We start from the raw sequence: 27509 nt of genomic DNA, 5'->3' as shown, positions 1-27509 counted from the left end.
GAAGATAAGTTGCGGGAATTGAGGCTGAGATGGTTCGGGCATGTGAAGAGGAGTGTCATGACCCTAAACCCGAACCCGGTTGTGATGGCATCTCTCGTGAAGACAAGGCCAGCCAACACTTACCCATTTAAGTTTTAAGCATTTAACAATGATAATTAAGTATAAAACATGATAAATAATCCAAAATTAAGCAGTCAACAGTGCAAATTGCGGAAGAACAATCCAACACAACCCGATACCGGGGTGTCACTAGTCATGAGCATCTATCAATCCTAACACAAGTCTTATAAGATATTACAAAATGTCTGATAAAGAAATATAAATGAGATAAAGGGGGAGAAACACGGGTTTGCGGACGCTAAGCAGCTACCTCGTGGACTCTGAAGTATGCCGGAAGCTCTCAACTCGCGCTGGTAGGATCAGCAATGCCTAATCTGCACTTGGGATGCAGGGAGTAAAGTGAATACTCCAACTCAGTGAGTAATAATCATAAATAAACGACTGAGAGATATGAAAACACGTAAGGCACATTACAGGCTATAATGAAGCAGTAAAACCAATAAAGATGTGTAAAATCATTTAAGTTAAGTTTAATAATCAGGAAATACCTTTTCAACAATTAAACAGGTAAATGACAGACAAATAAGAAAGATAAACATATAAAGGTTCGCCCCTCGAGCACAATGTCAACAAATCCGCCGCTCGGACAATATCTCAGAACAATACCAGCCCCTCGGGCTACATCTCATATCACAATGGGTACCCGCACTCACTGGGGGTGTGTAGACTCCTAGAGGGGCCCCTTACGTCCCAAGCGTAATATCAAGTCATCTCGTGAATCATCACTAGGCTCTTGGCCTCATATCAACAAATATGACTTGTTGATACCCTCAGGTCATCAAGCGTGTGCGTCACCTCAATATAGCACACGATGTACAAATCCGAGGTTTCATACCCTCAGGACATCATTTACAATCATTACTCACCTCAATCAAGTCCAAACTCTAGCCCGCGACGTCTTTCCCCCTCGAATCGGCCTCCACTCGCGTCGAATCTATCCAAAATCAGAACCATGACGTCAAAATATGCTAAGGGAACGAAGCCCAAGCGAAAATAATTAATTTATAACACAAATCCCGATATTACCAAAACCCGATCCTCGGGCCCACGTCTCGGATTTCGATAAATTCACATCAATGGATTCCTTATCACTCCCCGAGTTCATTCATACCAAAAGCATCAAAATCCACCCACAAATGACCCCTCAAATCCCAAATTCTAGGTCTCCAATTTCAAGCCCTAGTTCTTCAATTTTAGGCTTAGATTCCATGATTATTTAGGTAAATTTCACATTAGAATCGAGTTTTAAGTCCATGAATCTTACTCCAAGTGATTTCCCTTGAATCCCTCTTCAATCCTTTTCAAAAAGCTCCAAAAACGATCAAGAATGGTGGAAATAAACCCCAAAATCGCTGACAAGACAACTATTTAAACCTTCTGCCCAGGCCTGAAATCCTTTATCGCGATCACGGGACTTCCTCGCGATCGCGAAGCACAATTTCTCAGAACCCAAAATTTACCCTACGCGAACGGGCCAACTCCCATGCGAACAATCTCCAAGTCAAACCCCTAGTCCACTTAACTCTACACGAACGCGACCTTCTCCACGCGGTCGCGATCAACAATCTCGCCACCTTATGCGATCGCATCTCCAACTTTGTGAACGCGAAGAACAACCTGGGCAGCCCCCACAAAAGCTCTACGCGATCGCGAGACCCCCTACGCGATCACGAAGAAGAAAACTCTGCAACAGTTGAAGCTAAAAAATCTGCAACTTTTCCAAAGCATGAAATGGTCCGATTGACCACCCAAAACTCACCCGAGGCCCCCGGGACCTCAACCAAACATACCAACATATCCCATAACCTCATTCAAACTTGTTCCAACCTTCGGAACGCTCAAACCAACATCAAAATACCAAATTCGCATCGAATTCAAGCCTAAGAATTCTAAAATCTTCTAAATTACGCTTTTGATCAAAAACCCAACCAAACCACATCCGAATGACCTGAAATTTTGCACACATATCCCAAATGACACCATGGAACTAGTGATACTCTCGGAATTCCATTCCGACCCCTATATCAAAATCTCACATATCAACCGGAAAACGCCAAAAATCCATTTTCACCAATTCAAGCCTAAATCTACTCCGGACCTCCAAAACTCATTCTGATCACGCTCCTAAGTCCAAAATCACCTCCTGAAGCTATCCAAACCATCGGAACTTACATCCGAGCCCTCTAACACATAAGTCAATATCCGGTTGACTTTCCCAACTTAAGCTCCTTCAAAAGAGACTAAGTGTCTCAAACCTTACCAAATCATTTCCGAACCCGAGCCAACCAACCCGATCACATATAGAACCGATAGACAAAGCAATAAGAAGCAGAAATGGGAGAAACGGAGCGGCAACTCATGAGACGACTGGCTGGGTCGTCACAAGGGGAGACCTTGATGCCCCGATTAGGAGGTGTGAGAGGTTCACCATAGCGGGTCAAAGGAGGGTAGATGGAGGTCTAAGAAGTATTGGGGTGAGATGATTAGGCAGGACATGGCACTACTTCAGCTTACCGAGGACATGACCCTCGATAGGAGGGTGTGGAAGTCGAGGATTAGGGTTGTGGATTGATAGGCAGTCTAGAGTTTCGTCTAGGCATCCCAATAGTATTAGTCATAGTCTTGTATTTTTCTATGCTTAGCCCTTTGCTATTTCATATTGTGTCATTATTTCCCACAAGACTGAATCTATTTTTATAATGTCATATTCTTAGATATCTGTTGTTGCACGTATCTTTATTTGTTTCCATGTCTACTTAACTGATTGTTGTTACTGTCTGTTTATTGCTTCATTTTCACTTCTTTTGAGCCGAGGGTCTTTCGTAAACAACCTCTCTACCTTCGTTACGTAGGGATAAGGTCTGCATAAACTTCACCCTCCCAGACCACTTTTCGGATTTCAATGGGCTTGTTGTTGTTCATTTTTTTGAAATGAATGGAGTCACTTAATTTAGATTATAATTTTAATTTTATTCTTAAATGCCATATCTAATGAAACACATGTTACATAAAATTGGACAGAGGTCATTTACAAGGTCATACTCGTAATCCCACAAATACAAATCCTTTACGTGATAAACGAAAGGTTCAAATCAAAGCGAAGAGAAACACGAATTGGAAAGCAAAAACAATCTGAAGAAATTCAAGTAAAAAAGATGGGGTCGACAGCCATTTCTACACAACAAGCATTCAGCAACCTTCAAAAAATAACTCCTTTAAGCTATTCTAGCAGTATTAGAAGTATAAGGAGTGGTAATGGACAGTGTTTTTCGAGCAGGAGAAGAAGGGCGGCGCCACCAAGGTGCTGCGCCGCGACGGCGGCGGAGGTGGCGGCGAAAGAGAACCGGCAGGCAGTACTAAAGAACGGTGACGATACGTTGGAAATATGCAGAGTGCTGAATGGGATGTGGCAAACGAGTGGTGGGTGGGGGAGAATTGATCGAAACGACGCCGTTGAGGCTATGCTTAAATATGCTGACGCTGGTCTTTCAACTTTCGACATGGCTGACCACTGTATGAAATCAAACATATCCTTTTTTTCCTTGCACGTGGCATGTTATGATTGGCTGGTTTTTCTTGTGTGCTTTGCTTGGACACGTCAGTATAGTCTTAGCTTTGGAGTTTTTCTTTTTCTTTTTCTATTTTCAGTTTCGTACTTTAGATGTTATGTAAAAAACTCACTTGACAGATAATAGAAATGTAGCTAAATAATCTAAACAGATAAGAAAAGCCTTATTTCAAATGAACCAGTGACTGTTTAACTACTCATATTTTGATGTCATTCTACTCTATGTGAAGTGGGATAACTGTTTAACTACTCTTTGAACAACCTTATTGATCAAGAATGACAGAGCTCTTGAACAGCAGTTTCAGTCAATTTTGCTTGAACTCAATCAAGATTAAGTCTTTTAGAGCAACTGAAGCAAGAACATTAACACCAAGACCATTCAAATGCTCGTTAACTGAAGATAAACAACGTGCTATAGTTAAGAATGGGAAAGATTCACTGGATATTTGTAGAGTTGCCAATGGGATGTGGCAGACTAGTGGCGGATGGGGAAGAATCGAACGAGACAGTGCAGTTGATGCTATGCTTCAATATGCTGATGCTGGACTTAACACTTTTGACTTGGCTGACATATGTAAACCTTAAAATCTGAATTTATCTTCTTGTTTATTGTCGCGATTATGCTCTTGTTACTTATGTCATTTACCTTGGTGGACTGTTTTGTATGTGTCTAATTGTTGATTGTCAAAAGTCCCACATCTGTGGGTGACAATTTGGGTTTGAGAATTTTTCTCTATAAAAGGAGGCCTAATGTTTAGGATTTAAATACAACTCTCATTTGCCTTCTTATCTTCTTAAGGCATTTGTATCTTCTCTCTTTAGTATTATTTCACTTGTATTTTGGAGTGGAATAAAATATTGGTTGTGTCCGAGGAAGTAGGCAAAATTGGCCGAACCTCGTAAATTCTGGTGTTCCTTTTATTGTTGCTTTATTGTCTTATTTATTATTTGGTGGCTGCCATAATTTTTGGTATAGTAGTTGTGACTCATTCACACTATATACATTTGGCTTCCGCAACAACTGGTATCAGAGCCAAGGTACTGTCTAAGTATGCTCTGTGGTTGCAGCATAGTCTGATCTTCCACATCAGAAAAGAAATAATCTTGATTTTTGTCGTCAGCTATTAAATAATATTTGTGTCAAAGATAGGAGACAATAAACAAGAAGAATCTACATCAAGTGTCAATAATACGTCATCATTGACATCTTTGCTTATGACAAGAATTGTGTCAAATGCGAAATTTGCGGTAGAAATTTTTGACGAATCAGGACATTTTGGGATGTGGCAAGGTGAGGTTCTAGATGTCCTTTTTCAACAAGGGCTAGATCTTGTCATTGAAGAAAAAAGATCAGATGTTATTGGAGAAGAAGATTGGAGAATTATCAACTGTGTTGCTTGTGGTACCATTCGATCCTACCTTGCTAGAGAGCAGAAATATCCATACACAAAGGAAACTTCTGCAAGTAAATTATGGAAAGCACTGAAGGATAAATTTTTGAAGAAAAACAGTCAAAATAAATTGTACATGAAGAAAAGACTGTTTCGCTTCACCTATGTTCCTGGTACCACAATGAACGAACATATCACCAGTTTCAATAAGTTGGTCACAGATTTGCAAAATATGGATGCAACTTTTGATGATGGTGACTTGGCCTTGATGTTATTGGGGTCACTTCCTGATGAGTACGAGCACCTTGAAACTACTCTACTCCATGGGAATGACGAAATTTCTCTCAGAGAAGTTTGTTCGGCTTTGTACAGCTATGAACAAAGAAAGGGAGAAAAACAAAAGGGCGGAGAAGGAGAAGCACTGGTTGTGAGGGTCGTCCTCAAAATCAAATGAGGACAAAGAAGGGAAGATCCAAGTCAAGATCTAGACCCAGCAAAGATGAATGTGCCTTTTGTCGAGAAAAGGGACACTGGAAGAAAGACTGTCTGAAGTTGAAGAATAAGGCCAAACATAACAATGGAAAGGCCATTATGGATTCAAATGTAGCTGATTGTGATGATTCAGACTTCTCATTAGTTACAACAGAGTCATCAACATCATCAGACATATGGTTGATGGACTCGGCTTGTAGCTATCATATGTGTCCCAACAGGGACTGGTTCGTGGAATTTCAAGAAGGAGAATATGGAGTCGTCCACACAGCGGATAACAGCCCTCTTACCTCATATGGCATTGGTTCAATACGATTAAGGAACCATGATGGAATGATCAGAACATTAACAGATGTTCGATATGTACCGGATTTGAAGAAGAATCTCATCTCTGTGGGAGCCCTAGAATCAAAAGGGTTCAAAATCATTGCAGAAAATGGAGTGATGAGAGTATGCTCCGGTGCACTAGTGGTAATGAAGGCTAATCGGAAGAATAATAATATGTACCGCTATCGTGGCAGTACAGTTATTGGGACAGCGACAGTAACATCCAGTGACGACAAAGAGGCAGAAGCAACCAAGCTATGGCACATGCGCTTGGGACATGCTGGAGGAAAATCCTTGAAAACTCTATCAGATCAAGGATTGTTAAAAGGAGTAAAGGCTTGCAACTTGGAGTTTTGTGAGCATTGTGTCAAAGGGAAACAGACAAGGGTTAAATTTGGTACAGCGATCCATAATACTAAAGGCATTTTGGATTATGTACACTCTGATGTTTGGGGTCCTTCCAAAACACCTTCATTGGGTGGGAAGCACTATTTTGTAACCTTTGTTGATGATTTTTCTCGAAGAGTGTGGGTGTATACAATGAAAAACAAAGATGAAGTGCTGGGAATTTTTCTCAAATGGAAGACGATGGTGGAGAATCAAACAGGCAGGAGGATCAAGTGTATTCGCACAGACAATGGAGGTGAATACAAAAATGATCATTTCAATAAGGTCTGTGAAAATGATGGCATCGTCCGACACTTCACTGTTAGACATACACCACAACAGAATGGAGTGGCAGAACGTATGAACCGGACCTTGCTGGAGAAGGTACGGTGTATGTTGTCCAATGCTGGCTTGGGCAAAGAATTTTGGGCTGAGGCAATTACATATGCATGTCACCTCATTAATCGTCTACCATCTGCTGCTATTGATGGCAAAACACCATTTGAAAAATGGTACGGAAAACCTGCTGTAGATTATAACTCTTTGCACGTGTTTGGCTCAACTGCATATTATCATGTGACGGAGTCAAAATTGGATCCAAGGGCAAAGAAGGCTATTTTTATGGGAATTACTTCTGGAGTCAAAGGATATCGCTTATGGTGTCCTATGACAAAGAAAGTAATATTCAGCAGAGATGTTACCTTTGATGAATTTGCTATGGTAAATAAGGTAACAGAAGATACCAAACAAAATGAAGGTGCTTCTAAGCAGGTGGAGTTTGAGGGAAAATTTATTTTTCCTACACAAGAAGCAGAGGAGGAAACAAATGAAGATTACCCTCTGGAAGGAGAGCCAGTAGAGGAGATTCCAACTCAGGAATCTCAACAACAACTTGAATCAATAGCAACTAGCAGGCCAAAAAGGACAATAACAAAACCTGTTCGTCTTATAGAGACAGTTGCTTGTGCCGCCTCAATTGTAGCTGATGATGTTCCTATCACTTATAAAGACGCAGTCCAAAGTTCAGAAGAAGATAAGTGGAGGATTGTCATGAATGATGAAATACAGCCCCTTCATCAGAATCACACATGGAGATTGACCAATCTCCCGAAGGGAAAGAAAGCAATTGGGTGCAAATGGGTATTTGCAAAGAAAGAAGGATTTCCTAACCAAGAAGATGTTCGCTACAAAGCAAGATTGGTGGTCAAAGGATACGCTCAAAAGGAGGGAATTGATTACAATGAAGTGTTTTTTTCAGTTGTAAAACATTCCTCCATTAGAATTATGTTGGCTTTGGTAGCACAGTTGGATTTGGAATTAGTTCAGATGGATGTAAAAACTGCGTTTTTACATGGAAACTTGGAGGAGGAAATCTACATGACTCAGCCAGAAGGATTCAAAGTTGCTGGAAAAGAAAATATGGTATGCAAACTTGAAAAATCATTGTACGGATTGAAACAATCTTCTAGACAATGGTACAAGCGATTTGACAAGTTTATGTTGCGGCAAGGGTACAAGAGAAGCAAATACGATCATTGTGTGTATTTGCGCAAGCTTAAAGATGGTTCCTTTGTATATCTTCTCCTATATGTTGATGATATGTTGATAGCTTCCAAGAATTCAGAAGAAATTGATAAGTTGAAGATTCAACTGAAGAAGGAGTTCGAGATGAAGGATTTGGGTGAGGCAAAGAAAATTCTTGGCATGGAGATAATAAGAGATAGACGTTCAAAGAAACTCTGTTTATCTCAGAAAGAATATTTGAAAAGAGTACTACAGCGCTTTGGCATAGATGAAAAGACTAAGCCAGTTAGTACTCCACTTGCTCCCCATTTTAAGCTAAGTACTACTATGTCGCCAAAAGATGAAGCTGAACGAGAGTATATGTCAAAGGTACCATACGCAAATGTTGTTGGTAGCTTGATGTATGCAATGGTCTGTACGAGACCTGACATTTCACAAGCTGTTGGAGTTATTAGCAGATATATGCATAATCCAGGAAAGGAGCATTGGCAAGCTGTGAAGTGGATTCTACGGTATATTCATAATACTGTAGATGTTGGGTTAGTTTTTGAGCAGGAAGACAATCAGTCTGTAGTTGGATATTGTGACTCAGATTTTGCGGGTGATCTGGACAAACGAAGATCAACTACTGGTTATGTGTTTACTTTTGCAAAGGCACCAGTTAGTTGGAAGTCTACTTTGCAGTCAACAGTTGCTTTGTCTACAACAGAGGCAGAGTACATGGCTATTACAGAGGCTGTGAAAGAGGCAATTTGGCTTCAAGGATTGCTAAAGGAGCTTGGTGTTGAACAAAAAGGTATCACAATTTTTTGTGATAGTCAAAGTGCTATTCAATTAGCGAAGAACCAAGTTTATCATGCAAGGACGAAGCACATTGATGTTCGGTATCATTTCGTACGAGAAATCATAGAAGAAGGTGGAGTCACGGTGAAGAAAATTCATACTACGGAGAATCCTGCTGATATGCTGACAAAGGTGGTGACTGCGGTCAAGTTTCAACATTGTTTGGATTTGATCAACATTGTTGAACACTGAAGATTGAAGATGAAGACACAACCAAAATTTGTTATTGAGAGAAAATTGAAGATGTGGAATTTTGCCAAGGTGGAGATTTGTTGAAATTGGCAAAATGTTTGTCCCACATCGGTGGGAAAACAAAAGTTGGGTTTGAGAATTTTTCCCTATAAAAGGAGGCCTAATGTTTAGGATTTAAACACACCTCTCATTTGCCTTCTTATTTTTTTAAGACATTTGTATCTTCTCTCTTTAGTATTATTTCACTTGTATTTTGGAGTGGAATAAAATATTGGTTGTGTCCGAGGAAGTAGGCAAAATTGGCCGAACCTCGTAAATTCTGGTGTTCCTTTTATTGTTGCTTTATTGTCTTATTTATTATTTGGTGGCTGCCATAATTTTTGGTATAGTAGTTGTGACTCATTCACACTATATACATTTGGCTTCCGCAACACTAATTACTTGTATCAATCTAGTATTATTGATATATGCTAACTCAACATATTATGTAGGATTAGAGCAGTTTTTGATCAGTTGGATCCCAAAGAGACAATGTTTATAAGTAAATGTATTCTTATCATGGTTAGCTTTGCAGACGGACCCGCCGAAGATCTTTATGGCATCTTTATTAATAGAGTACGCAGAGAACGCCCACCGGAACTTCTAGAAACTGTGAGAGGGTGAGTTACAAAAGCATGCTTCTTTATTAAGATTGTTGAGCAAGTAGAATGTAATTGCTCTTTCAGTCTTTTAAATGAATCTGCATATCTCCTCTTGACTATGATTGTACCAGCATTTGCTTAAACACTTAAATTTGCATAATAACAATGCATAGAAAGAACTGTAATAGCTTGAAGGAAAAGTTAGACCCCTAAACTTTATTCTTCTGATTTTGCAATGCAGGCTTACCAAATGGGTGCCACCACCGGTCAAGATGACCCGCAGTTTTGTCGTTCAGAACATTGATGTTTCAAGGAAAAGGATGGATGTTGCATCCTTGGACATGCTTCAATTTCATTGGTAATAACTGCCTCTAGTCCTTATTAAGAATACTACTCATGCCATTGTTCAAGTGTTAAGAAAATGGCAGTGAAAAATATTAGACTGTCAATCTGATGTTAGATATTAAATAACACCAGCGGGTTACTGCTCTTCTTATTTTCTTGAGGTTTAATTTGGTTTAGCACAAACAGTGCATACTGTAAGTTGCACTAGACAATCGCTCAAGGCACATTAAAAAGAAACCACTAAAGCTATCTTCTCTTGTTCTACTCATGAGTTTTTGTTTTTTCTTCTCAAAATGCTATCCTTTATGTGATATAATTGCTTTCATCATGTAAGGTTCCACCACTAAGCTAGCAGCCAACGTCTTATATGTGTAGTATAGCAATCTTTACCTAGACTAGCAGCCCACTTCTTGAACGTGTGGTATGATAGCGAACTTTACCTTTATGAACTTCAAATAAGAGTGTCCCATATCAGACAAATTTTGGCCCTTGGAATCGGAGGAGAGTTCTTTTTCACAAAGTATTGATCCACACTGAATTAGTCTTTCCAGTTATCTACCAAATTATAGAAGGAATTGGAAAAGATTAAGTTTTAGTTTCTGTTACTCTTTGCTTTTCTGCTTGAACACCAGGTGGGACTACTCTAATTCTGGTTACCTAGACGCACTAAAGCATCTTACAGATCTCAAAGAAGAAGGTTAGTCATATATTGCAGTCTTGGAGCTTTTCATCCCGAAGTTGTCTATTAGGCTATATAGTTACACAGCTGACATGCAGGCAAGATTAAGACCATTGCTTTAACTAATTTTGACACTGAGAGATTAAGGATAATTCTGGAAAATGGGATTCCGGTTGTTAGCAATCAGGTATTGAGTTGTCGACAGCTCTCATTACTCTCCTGTTCTTTGCTCCATATTCTACACTCAGCTCTGAAGTAAAAGCGGTTGTTTCTGCAGGTACAACATTCACTTGTTGACATGCGTCCTCAACAGAAAATGGCAGAGCTTTGTCAGCTTACAGGAGTCAAACTAATAACGTCCGTCTCTCTCTCTCTTTCTCTTTTTAACTTTTGAGGATGCAAGTTTCTATAACGATACATAATTTCCTCATTTTCTATCACCTTAAATCGAAGTCGTTAAGCCTAAATGATAGTAGTTAATTTTCAGGCTACCTTGTATGAATTAGTGGCACTATCTGATGTATTCCTAACTTTGCTTTAAATGCAGGTATGGAACAGTAATGGGAGGATTATTATCAGAAAAGTTTCTTGATACCAACTTATCGATACCATTCGCTGCCCCTCCATTGAACACCCCTTCACTACAGAAGTACAAAAGGGTAATTTCGCCTATAAAGACTACTTTTTGCGGTCATGCTGATGAATCTGTTATTCCTCCATAGAAGGGATTATTTTGTGAGTACCAAGAACTTGCAAAACAAAAATAAGTTGAGGGCTTCTTTTTGTAAACCTTTTATAGAAGGGGCCTGGTTATTTGGCTCTTTAAGGAAACCGAGCAAAACGAAGGATACCGCCTGTCCTGTTTCTTGGCATTTGAATTCTTCTCATTTTGACATAAGATATAGTTTCTTGATTATGAGTATTTGGCTCAACGAATTTCCTTTTTTCTGGAAAAAAAAACTTTGCAGATGGTTGATGCTTGGGGAGGATGGAGTCTCTTTCAAGAGTTGCTCAGGACACTGAAAACGGTGGCCAGCAAACATGAAGTCTCTATTCCAACAGTTGCCGTGAAGTACATACTAGATCAGGTATTTACCTGTTTTAATCATTTTCCTGCATATCAAAAAGAGAGTTATGTCAGTTATACCGATGCATTTTGGCTAAACTGTTGCATTACTATTGCAGCCAACTGTGGCAGGATCGATGGTAGGTGTTAGGCTTGGTCTGTCGGAACACATTAAAGATGTCAATGCTGTGTTTTCTCTGGTTCTTGATGAAGAAGACATTAGCAGCATCCTACAAGTCACAAACAAGGGTAAAGATCTTCAAAAAGTTATTGGCGATTGCGGGGATGAATACAGGCGTGCTTAGAGCCATTAAAAGGGACATTGTCTCTTTGCTATACACTTGTACCTATGAAAAATGTCATTGCAGGCATTGTTGAGTTGTGGATACTGCAGGCTTGGAAATTGCAAAACAAAGTCTTGTGTAACTCTTTCTACTCTAAAATGTATTTTATAAGTTCTATTTATAGAAAGGTAAGAATCATTGTTTTCAACAGGAAACTAGAAATGTATCTTGGAATGGATAAAGAGCCTTCTCAGTTGTACGTACTAAGAAGAATGACAAAGTCCTCCCTTGAGAAGTAATATTTTGGTTTGGTTTTGTTTGTACATCTAACAGACCAATATAATTCATTTGGTTTTCGATTTAGACACAAAAACCGAATGGGGTAATATCACGTTTAGCTTGCGTCAGAAACTATTTACATTTTGGTAGCCGAAAAAGTGTATAAAACTTGTATAACTTTTGTATATAACATACAGAATGTATATATATATATATATATATATATATATATATATATATATATATATATATACAAATTTTATACGTTTTTATGATTATTATTTTTACATCAGCTATACAGTATCATTTTTCCAAACCGAAGGGGAATCATAAACAGCCATACGAGCTAGCCGTAAATGATACACCAATCGTCCCTTTACCTCTAGTTTTTAAACTCTGTTGGCAATTAACTTTCCCATATATTCTTCCTAGATACATAATCAAGAATAAATTAACTCTAACTTTTTAAATTTGTGCTTATTATCATATTCCAATGTGTCAAGTTAACAATATACAAAATTTAATTAAGAACAATTTAGTCAAAATACTTTTTTTTCTAGAAGTTAGTATTTTGGGTCAAATGCCAAAAGGTCACTTATTATGGATCGGAAAGGGTATTAATTTATTTGGCGTAACAAGCGAATGTAAGAAATTATTTTCATATAATTTATAATGGGAAAGGTAGTCTTAGAAATCGGAGAAAGGCATATTTATTTTAGTTATTCTCATTCACATCCTTTTCAATATAATTTATCTATAGATATTTATCTATATCTATATTTATATCCTATCTATCTATATTATTATTATTATTATTTATATAATTATATTATATTATTTATAATTATAATTATAATACTATAATATTATAAAAGCATGAATATAATATTGGTTGACCAAAATAGTCCTAAAATATTTCTACAAAAGACAATTACTTGGTGGATAAAATTGTAATATTCCAATGTCGTACTAATCTCATTTGCACTGTAACACTGAGTAGTAGGGGTGGGCATAAAATCCGAAAAACCGAATTCCGAACCGAACCAAATTAATTTGGTATTTCGGTTTCTGTTTTTTCGGTATTTCGGTCTAATTCGGTACTGGATTTTCGGTATTTCGGTTCGATTTTCGGTATTATAATTTTACAATTTCGATAAAACGAAATACCGAAAATTTGGTGAACCTATATAATATATATGACTATATCTAAGCCCAATTACCTATTTAATAGCCCATAGTCCCAATGTCCCATACCGTCCTCGCGTCCCACCCAGGCCCAGCTCCCCCAACTCCCAAGCCCAATCCCAATCAATTACCTAAGTCAGTTAATACCCAAGACCCAAGTCGAGAATCAAATTAGGCATTCTCATCAAAGTAGGGCATTAGCCATTAGGGCTTACTGCTTAGGATATCATCGAGAAGAAGAAGACGAGAATCGACTGCGAGTCTAGGATATCAGTCTGCGAGTCTAGACGAGAATCGACTGCATAGGATATCAGTCTACGAGTTACGACTTACGACCAGTCGATAGTCGAGCTCGAGTCTCATCTCATCTTCACCGGTTAACTTCACTGCTTTTGTAAGTTTTGTAAGTCTCATCTCATCTCATTCTCATCCCAGTACTCGACTATCTCTAAGGTTTTTTCTGAGTTTTTATATTTTTAAGTTTTGAACTTTTTGAGTTCAGAGTTCAGACGCATAAATTTTTTAATTTCTGATTTTCTGCATCAAACTAATTTAGGGTTATAGGCGGCGATTTCCAGCTCGATTCGATTCCTCGCTCCTCACAAATTCCGGGCAAACGAAGTGTCGAAGACGCTGTTGTCCTGTTCCAGTATTCCGAGCTCGATTCAATTTCAATTTCAAAGGTATGTTTCGTTTTCTTTTGGTTGTACTGCTGATTGAATGAACTGCTGTTCCGGGCTTTTCCCTTTAGTAGGAAAATATCATCTGTATCACGTTCATGCTGTTTAATTCATTTGCTTGTATAATAACAGTTGTGAGTACACGACTATGTGTTAGGCTTACCATATGATTACTTTGTTTAGGTCTGATTTTTAGAACTTTCCTTGCATTTTTCTTGTGATAGACACTTTAGGATGATGACAGTTGAGTGAATTCACTGTTAGTCTTCTTTGTTGTGACATTCTTATGGTTGCTGGTTTGGAAAGATTTAAATAATTGTGGACTTGTCACTTGAGTAGTAATGGCCATGGTTTTTTATTTATTTATAGATGGCTAGAAAAGGATATTGTTAATGGCTTTTTTAGCCTTTTTAGCTTTTGCTTAGCTACAGTTACATTAGACTGCTGCTGCATCTGCTGGAAAGATATTGTTAATTCGTTATAGCAGAAACATGGTAGTTTAAGCTACTTATAGCTAGTTTGAACTTTGAAATAACTAAAATCTAAAAGTGCACTCTCATATTTACATTCTCTCAGCATTACTGATAGCAAGGTAGTTAATTTGTTGATTGTTAATTTATGTTTATATTTGTTTAATTTTGTATAGATGGAAGATACAAGTAAAGTAAGTGATGTTGGTTCTAGTGAAAGTTTACCTATTACGGTAGATAGTAACACCAACACCATTGATACTCAAGATTCCAAGAAAAGGAAAGCAATGCAACCTAGGTCTGACGTTTGGAACCATTTTGATAAATTTGAGGTTAATGGGGTTGGGAAAGCACGGTGTCGATATTGTAAACAAGCTTATGCTGCTAATTCATCTAAGAATGGAACAACAGGATTGAAGAATCATTTGCTTAGATGCAAAGAATACCCACTTAAAATTGCAGAAGATAATAGTCAAACAAAGATAAATTTTCAATCTTGCCAAAATGATGAAGGATCAATTTGGAAATTTGATCAAAAAGTGGTTAGGAGGGCCTTAATTGAGATGATAGTTATTGATGAACTACCATTTAGCTTTGTAGAAAATGAAGGCTTTATGAAGTTTATGAGAAAAACTCAACCACTATTTCGTCTTCCTTCTCGTAGAACAATAACAAGGAATTGCTATGAAGTTTACGGTGAATTGAGGCAAAATCTAAGAAGTTCTTTTAGAGAAGCACAACCAAAAATTTGCCTAACAACAGACACTTGGACTTCATTACAAAGAATAAATTATATGTGTTTGACAGCCCACTTCATTGATAGGGATTGGAAGTTGCATAAAAGAATACTTAATTTTTGCCCTATCACTAGTCATAAGGGTGAAGAGATGGCTAAAGCTATTAGGGATTGTTTGCTTGAATGGAAATTAGACAAGGTTTTCACTATTACTGTGGACAATGCTTCTTCAAATGATGTCACTGTCAAAGAATTGTCTAAACAGTTAGATATGTGGAAAACTAATATGATGAGTGGTAAACATCTTCATGTGAGATGCATGGCTCATATACTAAATCTAATTGTGCCCTTCAGGGCCTCCAGCCTATTCCTGCACGAGGATTAAACCTTAGAAAAGGGTGCTACAAAGAAAGTATGATATGCGTAGTAATTAATGGAACGACTGTTTGCATATGGAAATCCTTTTTTCTTCTTTGTCATCAATGCTCTTCCAGAGGTTCTCCTAAGATTTCACTTTTTAGTTGAATAATTGTACAATAAAAAAGAAGATAGTAAGTCTTAAACGCAAGAAGAGCTTTATGAGTACCAATGGGGAAAATTTCCCATGAACAAATGCCATTACTTTACGTGGCAAGGACAACATCAGCCACTAGGGACTGGCTGGCAAATACTCAAGCTTAACTCTGTTTTGTCAAGACCTAATAGTAGGTTTGATAGAGTAGTCAAGCTCAAGACAGACACATCTCGTGAGACTTACAAACCAAGTCCAGCTTATACATATATCAGCAGTTTAAATTGTTAATATTTTGTAGCTGCATCCTTAATTGGCAGAGTATATACTCTCAAACAATCCATATAATATAGCAAAACTGATTGTATATTTGTAGATGATGGACTAAATCTAGCCATACTTATTGTCAAATTTAAGGTTTCACCAAATTATAGTTTTATACCACAAATAATGGCATGCTTAGTTTTCTTTTGTGAAACAAGTGGATTTTACATTAGATGATCCAAAATCTAAAACACAAACTTTCCTAAGTTCCCTTGCCTAGTAAAGATTATGCTAGAAACAACTACACCACTCGCAACTTGCCAAGGTAGGGGCTATGCAAATAGCTAACAGAAAAATCAGTTACAGTTTCATACTTGGTATCAGTTAGGCTTCCATGTAGACTCCATCGCTGCCGAAAACCATCCATACCTTCAGCTCCACTTGCCAAAATCAAGCGCCTAGAAAAAAAGAAGACATGTCACAGAATACTTATTGTATATTACTTCACATCAAATGCTATAGACAAAAGAGTAAACTCCAGATTCCAACTTATGTTTTTTCTTTTTTTACGCAGCATCCTGATAATGGTTTCGACTAGAGAACAAGACAATCATAAGAAAGAACATTGGCACCATTACCAAAACAGATATAGCCTTTGTTATAACCCTTTGAACATTCCACAATTAAAAAAGACGTGCATTCAGGGTCATTGAAGTATTAGTGACTTCAAATTTGGAACTAACGAATAGGACATATCCCTAATTTATAAGTAGAATATGCCTGCAACATAACAATGACTGTTCCACCAGAAGAGGGTAACAGATTGGAGATGAGTAATTTCATAGAAGGCAAATTGGCAACCGCAGGAATTGGTCTAAGTTCAAGGCAACCTTTGGGTTGTTTGCGCTGTATGTCCAAAAATGCATGCACGCTTTACCTCTTAAATTAACTTCCTTGTACACCAATATTCTATAATACGGATTTGATGACTAAGAATATAATGACGTACATATATTATTATGCTTCACTAGTTAAAAGGATTTTGTTACTTTTTTATTTTGAATTTTTTGCATTCTAGTAATTTTCTATATCTTTTATATTCTAATATTTTAGATGTTATCTTTTAAAAAAAATATTAAAAAATAAAATGTGTGGGGCTTGCGCCTGTCTCATGATAGGTAGCACACCCCCCCCCCCTTTTAAAATACTTCATATGAGCTTATGCTATGAATTCAAAAACCATACCATAAGCTATCACCTTGAGATTGGGGATGATACATTTGCAATTAGAAGAGAATATATCAAAAGCAAAGACAGACATGACTGATACTGAGAAGGGAAGTGAATAATATGAAAACTTCTTGCACTCACTAAAATCGTGTCGGTGCTACATTTTATCATAACAACATGCCGTTGATGATAACGCAGCTAAATCTACTTCACTAATATACATAACCAGCAACTTGTTTATGTGCAGAACTGGCTTTATTAGTTTGTTCGTCAGTGAAAATGAAGTCAAATCAATATTGAGATATAGTCCATCTTTATCAGTTCAAGTACAATGAATAAGTAAATGAGTAAAGCATGTTTATATTGTTTTATAGACAAACACATTTTTTAAATCAAAGGTCAGGTCAGACTCCTTGAAAGCAACACCACTATTGGTGTATTTTCACCTAAAATAATAGATTGAGACTACTTAAACTAAGCATTTTACATACCAAGGCTCATACATAAATAAATTGCACAGGTAATGGTAACTTCACGCAAAGGAGCTGCAATTGATTCTAAGAGATAGCCGGGAACTTTCTATTGACTAAACATTTTTTTGATAATTTTTCTATTGACTAAACATTTTTTTGATAATTTTTCTATTGACTAAACATTTAATGAGTCATAGCTAAGGAAAAGACAGATTTATCAATATCATTACTAATCTTTACTCTAACATACCTCTCCAGTAATGTGACTTCTGATTCTAGTTGAGTGGCTCGTTCTTTTGCTTGATCTAGAGGCGTTGACAATTCTAATTTCTGTTCACTATCTTGAAGGCGTTGCCTAAGCTCCTTATCCTACACATGAGAACTTCACATTAAACTGCTGGTATAAAATTAGTGTTCAAGCAACCAAAAACCTCATTTAAAGTACAAGAAAATCAACTTTATATTAGCAAAAATGTTAAAAAAATTTAACCCAGTTTTTATCTTTCTCACCCTTCTCTCTGCACATTGCCGATACAGGGCAATCTCATCCTGACAGAATGGCTCAATATCATTGATTTGTAGGCCTAGAAAACAAACCCTTGATTGATGAGCATTATAAACCACATGAACCAAAAAGGGATATTTGAGGAAAAGTTAGACATACAAAGGAACAGGTTCCTCAAGATTCCATCACAGAGATCAACACCTTCGAGTACATGAGACGCTATCTCAGGTGGAATGAGAGGCGATGGCGGGCCCATCATTAGATCATCACCCACCAGGATAGTTTCCTCCATAGTCTGCTGTGAATCAACTAAATAACAAAAACACACAACAAACAGAAACATAAGTCGAACTACTAGTCCTTCGCACTGCATCTTCCACAATATAGTTCACTAAATGCAAAGTGCAAGTAATGAAGTCTCAGAAGCTCATGCTGCAGTTCTGTACAAAGGGTCCTTTTTATCTTTGTTCCTCCCCCCATCCCCCTTAACTCAATCCCCTTCCACAATATCTTTGCCTCAATCCCCTTCTCCCAGTAAAGCAACCATATTCCTCCCCATTTACTTGATAGAAAAGGATGTAGAAGAGACACATGCCATTACTAAATGAATGAAACCTGCTGGAAAATCATAGTCTTTCAGCATCTCCTCTATAAACGTCCAGCACACCATATCATAAGCCTTCCTCAAGTCAATTTTCATTAGACATCTTGGAGTAGATTTCCTATTATAGTGTCACATGAGATCATGACAAATCAGTACATTATGCACCCATGATCTTCCTTGGACAAAGGCTACCTGTGATTCATTGACCAGTGACGGTAACACTCTCTTTAGTTTCTTACATAGAATCTTAGAGATGCATTTGTATATGGTGTTGCAATATGATATTGGCCTAAACTGCCCTACATTCAGAGGATTAGGCACCTTAGGAAACAAACTAATCAAGGTAGCATTCAGTTGTTTTAACAACTTCCCATTTTTAAAGAACTATAGCACAGCTTCACTCACTTCATCTCCCACAATGTTCCATGCACTTTTGAAAAAACTACTCCCAAATCCATCAGGCCCCGAGCTCTTGTTCACATTGATAGTCATCATTGACATCCTTAATATCCTTCCTTGATTATGGGTCAAGTAGAACCAGTTGTTGTTGAGTAGTTAGTCTCTGACTCCGTAGAAATCATGGTGATGCTATTCTTCTCCATCCTCCTTATTTACCCAGTAATTCTTTATAAAACTGCACAAACAATTTGGCTATAGTTGTTGGATCATCCTGTATGTTCCCATTACTGTCTTGCAACTGCGTTACTACTTGTACTAATTTTCTGTGCTTGATCATAGAATAAAAGTACCTAGTGTTATCATCCCACAACCGCATCCGTGTTGCTTTACTTCTTTGTTGAAGGAATATTTCTATCAGATAAGTCAACCTCTTAAACTTTGCCCCCAATCTTCTCTCCTCTTGTTGTAAATGTACATCCAAAGGATTTAGCTCGAGTAATTCTTCGCACTTCAATAGATTTTCCCTATCCATTGTTGCTTCTTTCACTATGTTATTGAAATTGCTTTTATGCAGCTTCTGCAGCTTAGGTTTGAGACCTTTAAGTTTCTTCACCACTTGAAACATCTTCCATGCTTCTATGTTCTGCTTCCACCCCTCCTCTACTATTTCTATAAATTGAGGATGAGTACTCCATACATTACAGTACTTAAATGCTTCTTTCTCCTGCAAGGCTGCTGCATGGTTGTAACCTGTACAGGCTGTGATCACCCACCCCTTCAGGTAAGAACCTTGCTCGACAATCTACCAACCATCCATTCCTCATTCACAAATACCCAATCAATCCTAGAGAACACCCTACCATTATCTTGTTTATCATTCCATATATAAGAGCACCCCCATTAGGAAGCTCCACCAGTCCATTCATATCTAAACATGTTTGAAAATAGCTGTAGTAACAAGATTACCTCCTTGTCTATCTTCTACATGCAAGACAGAGTTAAAATCTCCCAAAATTATCCATGATTAATTCATACCCACTGAAACTTGATTCAAATATTCTCAGAGTGCCTTTCTCTCTTGGAGTAAAGAGTTTTAGAGTATCTTTATATTTCCAATGAACAAGTTAAAGAGATAATAAATATTAATATTGTCAATTTAATTGGTAATAAATATTAATATTGTCAATTTAATTGGTAATTACTCCCTCCAGTCCACTTTAATAAATTTTTTAGTTATTTTTACGCACATTAAGGAATTCACATATTAGCATTAATTAATTAAAAAATTGATCGTATTAACTTTAATTTATTTATTAAAAATATAATAAACACTCATAGTCTCTTTACTCCAAGGGCAACTTTGAAAAAAAAAAAGATAATTCCTTCTTACTATCTGAAAAATCAAATATAATGGATCACAAAAAAAAAACTAAAAAATTAACTAAAGTGGATCGGAGGGAGTAATGTTCAAAGGCGAATTTTGTAATATACGTAAAAATAACCAAAACATTATTTAAAGTGGACCGGAAGAAATGTTACTTTTGATAAATTTAAAGGACCAAAATTGCTCGAGAATATTTAATGCACTATTCTTTACTTACCTAAAGACAAATAGGTTCCATCGGGGTAATAAATGGTGCCAAATAGGAGATTAGCACTTGCACAACTTAAAACAAAACATCTTTCTTTTCTTCTGTTTTCTCTTCTCTCATCACTTTCCTTTTGGTTTGCATTGTAGCGAAGTGCATCAGTGTTCAACTGCCAACACAAGAAATACATTCGCCCCCTTACCAACGACCCGTTGCATCTGTATCGACTTGACATCTTGAAGAAATTCATTAGTGTCTGTGAAAAATCACTTCTTCTGTGCATAGAATCGAACACCTGGTGGGCAATAGCAAAAGGAGGACACCATGGATGGTAACTCAAAACTCTTTGTATTACCTACTTTTCTCTTCAACATGTTATTCTCTTTTTTCATTTTACCCCTTTCCCCAAGCTACATTTTGATTTTCTTAAGCCTAAAGAAGTGTCAATTATTCAATAACTTAGAAATGTTGTCACAATTTTCCTGTGTCATAGAAAATAATGGTGAAGTAGTATTGTGGACACTTAAGTGATAGATGAATTGTTGATGAAAGATTAAGTAAAGAGTCGTGAAATTTGAGATTTAAAGTAAGAAATCTAGTCACTGATCTGAATTTAGAATATAAGTCATGTCTTTGCATTTGATTCAAGAACTTAAAATGCATTTTTGAATTTAACTGACACTATTTGTACTTCGCAGTTCACTTGATTGCAGATATTTCTATTTCTTGGTCCGTATAGTTCTTTTTTAGATTACATGTATTCTTTTTCCTCATTTTCACCATACTTCACTGAACGCGAGCTTTAGTGGTGTATAAAGCTCCAACTAACACTTTGTGCTCTTTGGTTTTTCTCCTTTGAAAACACTGTTTTAAGGGGGATGGGGGGAGGAACAAAGATAAAAAGGACCCTTTGTACAGAACTGCAGCCTGAGCTTCTGAGACTTCATTACTTGCACTTTGCATTTAGTGAACTATATTGTGGAAGATGCAGTGCGAAGGACTAGTAGTTCGGCTTATGTTTCTGTTTGTTGTGTGTTTTTGTTATTTAGTTGATTCACAGCAGACTATGGAGGAAACTATCCTGGTGGGTGATGATCTAATGATGGGCCCGCCATCGCCTCTCATTCCACCTGAGATAGCGTCTCATGTACTCGAAGGTGTTGATCTCTGTGATGGAATCTTGAGGAACCTGTTCCTTTGTATGTCTAACTTTTCCTCAAATATCCCTTTTTGGTTCATGTGGTTTATAATGCTCATCAATCAAGGGTTTGTTTTCTAGGCCTACAAATCAATGATATTGAGCCAAGATTGCTCTGTATCGGCAATGTGCAGAGAGAAGGGTGAGAAAGATAAAAACTTGGTTAAAATTTTTTAACATTTTTGCTAATATAAAGTTTATTTTCTTGTACTTTAAATGAGGTTTTTGGTTGCTTGAACACTAATTTTATACCAGCAGTTTAATGTGAAGTTCTCATGTGTAGGATAAGGAGCTTAGGCAACGCCTTCAAGATAGTGAACAGAAATTAGGATTGTCAATGCCTCTAGATCAAGCAAAAGAACGAGCCACTCAACTAGAATCAGAAGTCACATTACTGGAGAGGTATGTTAGAGTAAAGATTAGTAATGATATTGATAAATCTGTCTTTTCCTTAGCTATGACTCATTAAATGTTTAGTCAATAGAAAAATTATCAAAAAAATGTTTAGTCAATAGAAAGTTCCCGGCTATCTCTTAGAATCAATTGCAGCTCCTTTGCGTGAAGTTACCATTACCTGTGCAATTTATTTATGTATGAGCCTTGGTATGTAAAATGCTTAGTTTAAGTAGTCTCAATCTATTATTTTAGGTGAAAATACACCAATAGTGGTGTTGCTTTCAAGGAGTCTGACCTGACCTTTGATTTAAAAAATGTGTTTGTCTATAAAACAATATAAACATGCTTTACTCATTTACTTATTCATTGTACTTGAACTGATAAAGATGGACTATATCTCAATATTGATTTGACTTCATTTTCACTGACGAACAAACTAATAAAGCCAGTTCTGCACATAAACAAGTTGCTGGTTATGTATATTAGTGAAGTAGATTTAGCTGCGTTATCATCAACGGCATGTTGTTATGATAAAATGTAGCACCGACACGGTTTTAGTGAGTGCAAGAAGTTTCCATATTATTCACTTCCCTTCTCAGTATCAGTCATGTCTGTCTTTGCTTTTGATATATTCTCTTCTAATTGCAAATGTATCATCCCCAATCTCAAGGTGATAGCTTATGGTATGGTTTTTGAATTCATAGCATAAGCTCATATGAAGTATTTTAAAAGGGGGGGGGGGTGCTACCTATCATGAGACAGGCGCAAGCCCCACACATTTTATTTTTTAATATTTTTTTTAAAAGATAACATCTAAAATATTAGAATATAAAAGATATAGAAAATTACTAGAATGCAAAAAATTCAAAATAAAAAAGTAACAAAATCCTTTTAACTAGTGAAGCATAATAATATATGTACGTCATTATATTCTTAGTCATCAAATCCGTATTATAGAATATTGGTGTACAAGGCAGTTAATTTAAGAGGTAAAGCGTGCATGCATTTTTGGACATACAGCGCAAACAACCCAAAGGTTGCCTTGAACTTAGACCAATTCCTGCGGTTGCCAATTTGCCTTCTATGAAATTACTCATCTCCAATCTGTTACCCTCTTCTGGTGGGACAGTCATTGTTATGTTGCAGGCATATTCCACTTATAAATTAGGGATATGTCCTATTCGTTAGTTCCAAATTTGAAGTCACTAATACTTCAATGACCCTGAATGCACATCTTTTTTAATTGTGGAATGTTCAAAGGGTTATAACAAAGGCTATATCTGTTTTGGTAATGGTGCCAATGTTCTTTCTTATGATTGTCTTGTTCTCTAGTTGAAACCATTATCAGGATGCTGCGTAAAAAAAGAAAAAACATAAGTTGGAATCTGGAGTTTACTCTTTTGTCTATAGCATTTGATGTGAAGTAATATACAATAAGTATTCTGTGACATGTCTTCTTTTTTTCTAGGCGCTTGATTTTGGCAAGTGGAGCTGAAGGTATGGATGGTTTTCGGCAGCGATGGAGTCTACATGGTCGCCTAACTGATACCAAGTATGAAACTGTAACTGATTTTTCTGTTAGCTATTTGCATAGCCCCTACCTTGGCAAGTTGCGAGTGGTGCAGTTGTTTCTAGCATAATCTTTACTAGGCAAGGGAACTTAGGAAAGTTTGTGTTTTAGATTTTGGATCATCTAATGTAAAATCCACTTGTTTCACAAAAGAAAACTAAGCATGCCATTATTTGTGGTATAAAACTATAATTTGGTGAAACCTTAAATTTGACAATAAGTATGGCTAGATTTAGTCCATCATCTACAAATATACAATCAGTTTTGCTATATTCTATGGATTGTTTGAGAGTATATACTCTGCCAATTAAGGATGCAGCTACAAAATATTAACAATTTAAACTGCTGATATATGTATAAGCTGGACTTGGTTTGTAAGTCTCACGAGATGTGTCTGTCTTGAGCTTGACTACTCTATCAAACCTACTATTAGGTCTTGACAAAACAGAGTTAAGCTTGAGTATTTGCCAGCCAGTCCCTAGTGGCTGATGTTGTCCTTGCCACGTAAAGTAATTGCATTTGTTCATGGGAAATTTTCCCCATTGGTACTCATAAAGCTCTTCTTGCGTTTAAGACTTACTATCTTCTTTTTTATTGTACAATTATTCAACTAAAAAGTGAAATCTTAGGAGAACCTCTGGAAGAGCATTGATGACAAAGAAGAAAAAAGGATTTCCATATGCAAACAGTCGTTCCATTAATTACTACGGATATCATACTTTCTTTGTAGCACCCTTTTCTAAGGTTTAATCCTCGTGCAGGAAAAGGCTGGAGGCCCTGAAGGGGGGAATGGAGAACAGGAAGAAGGATGAGCCAGCTGAAAGTGAACCTACCAAGAAAAGATGGTTCTTCTGGTGAAAACAATGCTTACATGGTCGTATGTAGTACTACCATCACATTCAATAATTTATTACTCCCTCCGTTTCAATTTAGATGAGGTAGTTTGACTTAGCACAATCTTTATGAAAGAAAAGAAGACTTTTGAAATATGTGATTCTAAAAGCTTAAGGGTAAAAGCTTTGTGGGACCATAATATTTTTGTGGAAAAGCTTCTCATTAAGGGCAAAATGAGTAAAGTAAAAAGTTCAAAGTTAAATTGTTTCTAAATATAGAAATGTGTCATTCTTTTTGGAACGGACTACTAAGAAAAGTGTCGTTTAAATTGAAACGGAGGGAGTATGTTTTATCGCATTTTATTCATGGCACCTTGTTTCCATCCTTTTTTTGAGAAGGGGAATTTGACCATTTTTTACTGGTAAAGAACCCCACGCATAAATATGTATACTCAAGTACTTTACCATTTCAAAAAAAATAATGTATACTCAAGTCAGATAGTGCAGCAATGAATTCGCTCATGTTTTAGTGTTAGAAGTGTGTTCGTAGAGGACTGTTTCCATGACTTTGATTCATACTCTGGAAGAGAGGAAACTTTGTACTTATCTCCTTGTTTGATGTATGGATTGTTACCGGCAACTGGCAAGAACATTCGCCAACAAAAGCAAATATTTTATGGTTTCCTAGGTTTGAAGGCTTCTTATTATCATATTGTTGTCTATAATTTGGCTATCTTTACTACTTTTGCTGGCAGGTACTTTTTCTTTCCTTTCTATAGTATTTTCAGCATAATTTTTTGCTCCTATTTTTTTCAAACCGATTTTGAAAATGCTTTTCTTGAGCCGAAAGTCTATTGTAAATACTCTCTACCTCTTCATAAGGTAGAGGTAAGGTCTGCACACACCTCACCCTCCCAAGTCTTAGTAGTGAATATATAGACTATAAAAGAAAGCCTAATTCAGCAAATCTTTTTATCTGGGAAAATGCATAAGTACCCCTAACCTATGACCGAAGTTCCAACTATATACTTTTCCTTTTCAGGGAGTAATAGGACACCTAAAAAGGAAAAGTCTGTATTTGAGATTTCGATCATAGGTTGGGGATGCTTGTGCATTTTCCCTTTTATCAATAAATAGCAAGTTTGGTTCAGTAAAGCAGAAAAGTACATACATCCCCTTAGGCAGAGGGAAAAAGGAGATAAAGAAACATAAGTGTTAAATTACAAAGTTTATGTTTCAATAGTATTTCTTCCACTACTCAGTAGTTCATTCTGTAATCAACTTCAATCGAAGGCATATCTAGCTAAACTAAGATACCGCTGGTTCCTTGTCAAGTGCAAAGTTTGAGATTCAAATCATTATTCTCATAACTACATAAATAATCCCCATGAGTGATGTACGCTTCACAACAAGCTTCGAAAAAGGATGACTATTTACATTTCACTACTCTTGCAATACGAATATATACAGCTTAACTCTTGTAACATAAATGCAGAATACATCATTTCTAGAGCGTGATACGGAACTCTTGTAAAAGATGACGAATTGGTGCCTCCAAATAAGCAATTATATGTATGCTCTGTATATAGTCGTCAATTTTCCACCAAACCAGCAAATCTGGTATGGGATATTGGATGCAACATTTACTTATCCATCTTTCCTCTCCGAAAAAGGGAGCAGCAGTTGAGGTAACTGGCACTTCTCCAGTGCTAGCAGTCCTCGGGGGCATTATACCAGCTTTTGACTATCCAGCCCAAATTACCGAACCCATGTAGACAGCTGAATTTCTAAAACCGGTCAGCTCCCATGTCATGGACTCCTAGAATACTCTGCGACATTATGTCTATCAATAAAAATCACATCTTGTTTTGGACACCATGAGGCACCCTTGCACCATGCAGAACAGCCAGCAAATGTTGAGATCACAAACAACTTATCGCTGATAATGAGGTGAAACTATCTGATACCTGTAGGCTGTGGTTATCTGGCTTCCAAAATCCAAGAAGTGCACTCTTGGAGTAATTGAAACTTTTGATTTACAGCTATGTTGAAGAAGACTTGCATTTTATTGCGGAACTCCGAGACACCTTCCTTGCAGCTAAATGACCCGGCACAAGTACAGTGGTCTGCTAAATGTGCAGCTTTAATCTGGTGGCATTTTAGGCATACCAGATCTTGAAGATGGTATAGCCTCTCTCTCTGCCGCACAATTTGAATAAGAGCATTTTCCGTTGCTTCACGATCATAAGGTTGCCCACATTGGGGCACAGCACAACGCCACTCCTGATAAATCAAAGCTCTGTCTCGACACAGGTCAAGGTCTCTGCAGTCGTTGCAGTAACTGAAAGTAACAGATAATGGAAATAAGAAACCAACTAATATCCTGAAGATTCTATAGTAGACAACCAACTAGGAGTGGCAAACGGGCTGGTCGGGTCAGATATGGTTAGGGTCGAAAACGGGTAATGAAAAAACGGATAAATTATCCGACCCAACCCATATTTAATACGGGTAAAAAATGGGTTAACCGGCGAATAATATGGGTAACCATATTATCCATGAATTCTTGCATATGATCACTTTGGGAGAAATCTTAATCTCCCTAACCCGAGGAACCCCCAATTTGAGGCTTTACAAATGTAAAAGTTAGACCCATTGGTTATCCATTTTCTAAATGGCTAATATGGTTCTTATCCATATTTGACCCGTTTTTAAAAAGTTCATTATC

The 27509-nt window shown here is 37.1% G+C and overlaps 4 protein-coding genes across 5 annotated transcripts in view; 2 read left to right on the top strand and 2 right to left on the bottom strand.

The window, feature by feature from the left end:
* The first annotated feature begins 3149 nt into the window (after positions 1-3149).
* LOC104245269 (uncharacterized oxidoreductase At1g06690, chloroplastic) lies at positions 3150-12182 on the top strand. Of its 2 annotated transcripts, none has more exons than XM_070162523.1 (9): positions 3150-3633; positions 9419-9503; positions 9727-9843; positions 10463-10527; positions 10608-10696; positions 10787-10866; positions 11057-11168; positions 11478-11597; positions 11695-12182. In XM_070162523.1, exons 1-9 carry the CDS (start codon positions 3276-3278, stop codon positions 11878-11880), a joined length of 1212 nt encoding a protein of 403 aa, XP_070018624.1. In that variant the 5' UTR covers positions 3150-3275; the 3' UTR covers positions 11881-12182. The 2 variants fall into 2 exon arrangements, with proteins under 2 accessions (XP_070018624.1, XP_070018623.1); XM_070162522.1 differs by lacking the exon at positions 3150-3633 and adding an exon at positions 3784-4262.
* Positions 12183-13496: 1314 nt separating this feature from the next.
* Positions 13497-25491, top strand: LOC104231420 (uncharacterized). Its single transcript, XM_070162775.1, is given in 9 exon segments — positions 13497-13726; positions 13880-14006; positions 20934-21115; positions 21834-21983; positions 22064-22087; positions 22090-22124; positions 22266-22384; positions 23847-23930; positions 24710-25491. Coding segments are annotated over 7 exon segments (516 nt in total). The 5' UTR covers positions 13497-13726; positions 13880-14006; positions 20934-21108; the 3' UTR covers positions 24807-25491.
* On the bottom strand, positions 15534-18607 carry LOC138881577 (uncharacterized). The gene is made up of 5 exons (XM_070161813.1): positions 18352-18607; positions 18198-18271; positions 17938-18056; positions 16359-16442; positions 15534-15579 (listed from the first exon to the last, which is right to left on the bottom strand). Exons 1-5 carry the CDS (start codon positions 18563-18565, stop codon positions 15534-15536), a joined length of 537 nt encoding a protein of 178 aa, XP_070017914.1. The 5' UTR covers positions 18566-18607.
* Positions 25492-25980: 489 nt separating the features above from the next.
* The window catches only part of LOC104245270 (DNA polymerase epsilon catalytic subunit A-like), a 49216-nt gene continuing 47687 nt past the window's right edge, over positions 25981-27509 (bottom strand). The window contains exon 49 of the mRNA XM_070162309.1: positions 25981-27122. Coding sequence (XP_070018410.1) covers positions 26762-27122 — 361 coding nt within the window. The 3' untranslated portion in view covers positions 25981-26761. The remainder of the gene's footprint in view (positions 27123-27509) is intronic.

Source organism: Nicotiana sylvestris, chromosome 11, assembly GCF_000393655.2.
Source record: "Nicotiana sylvestris chromosome 11, ASM39365v2, whole genome shotgun sequence".
Taxonomy (NCBI): Eukaryota; Viridiplantae; Streptophyta; class Magnoliopsida; order Solanales; family Solanaceae; genus Nicotiana; species Nicotiana sylvestris.
Note: the sequence above shows the minus strand (reverse complement) of the source record. Positions and strands in the feature narration are given on the sequence as shown.

Coding starts and splice junctions, on each gene's coding strand:
- LOC104245269 (XM_070162523.1), top strand. CDS start 3,276: ATGGGGTCGACAGCCATTTCTACACAACAAGCATTCAGCAACCTTCAA. Junction 10,697..10,786: donor TTCCGGTTGTTAGCAATCAG/GTATTGAGTTGT, acceptor TTGTTTCTGCAG/GTACAACATTCACTTGTTGA. Junction 11,598..11,694: donor TGAAGTACATACTAGATCAG/GTATTTACCTGT, acceptor TTACTATTGCAG/CCAACTGTGGCAGGATCGAT.
- LOC138881577 (XM_070161813.1), bottom strand. CDS start 18,565: ATGCAGTGCGAAGGACTAGTAGTTCGACTTATGTTTCTGTTTGTTGTG. Junction 18,057..18,197: donor GGCAATGTGCAGAGAGAAGG/GTGAGAAAGATA, acceptor TCTCATGTGTAG/GATAAGGAGCTTAGGCAACG. Junction 16,443..17,937: donor GAAGTCACATTACTGGAGAG/GTATGTTAGAGT, acceptor CTTTTTTTCTAG/GCGCTTGATTTTGGCAAGTG.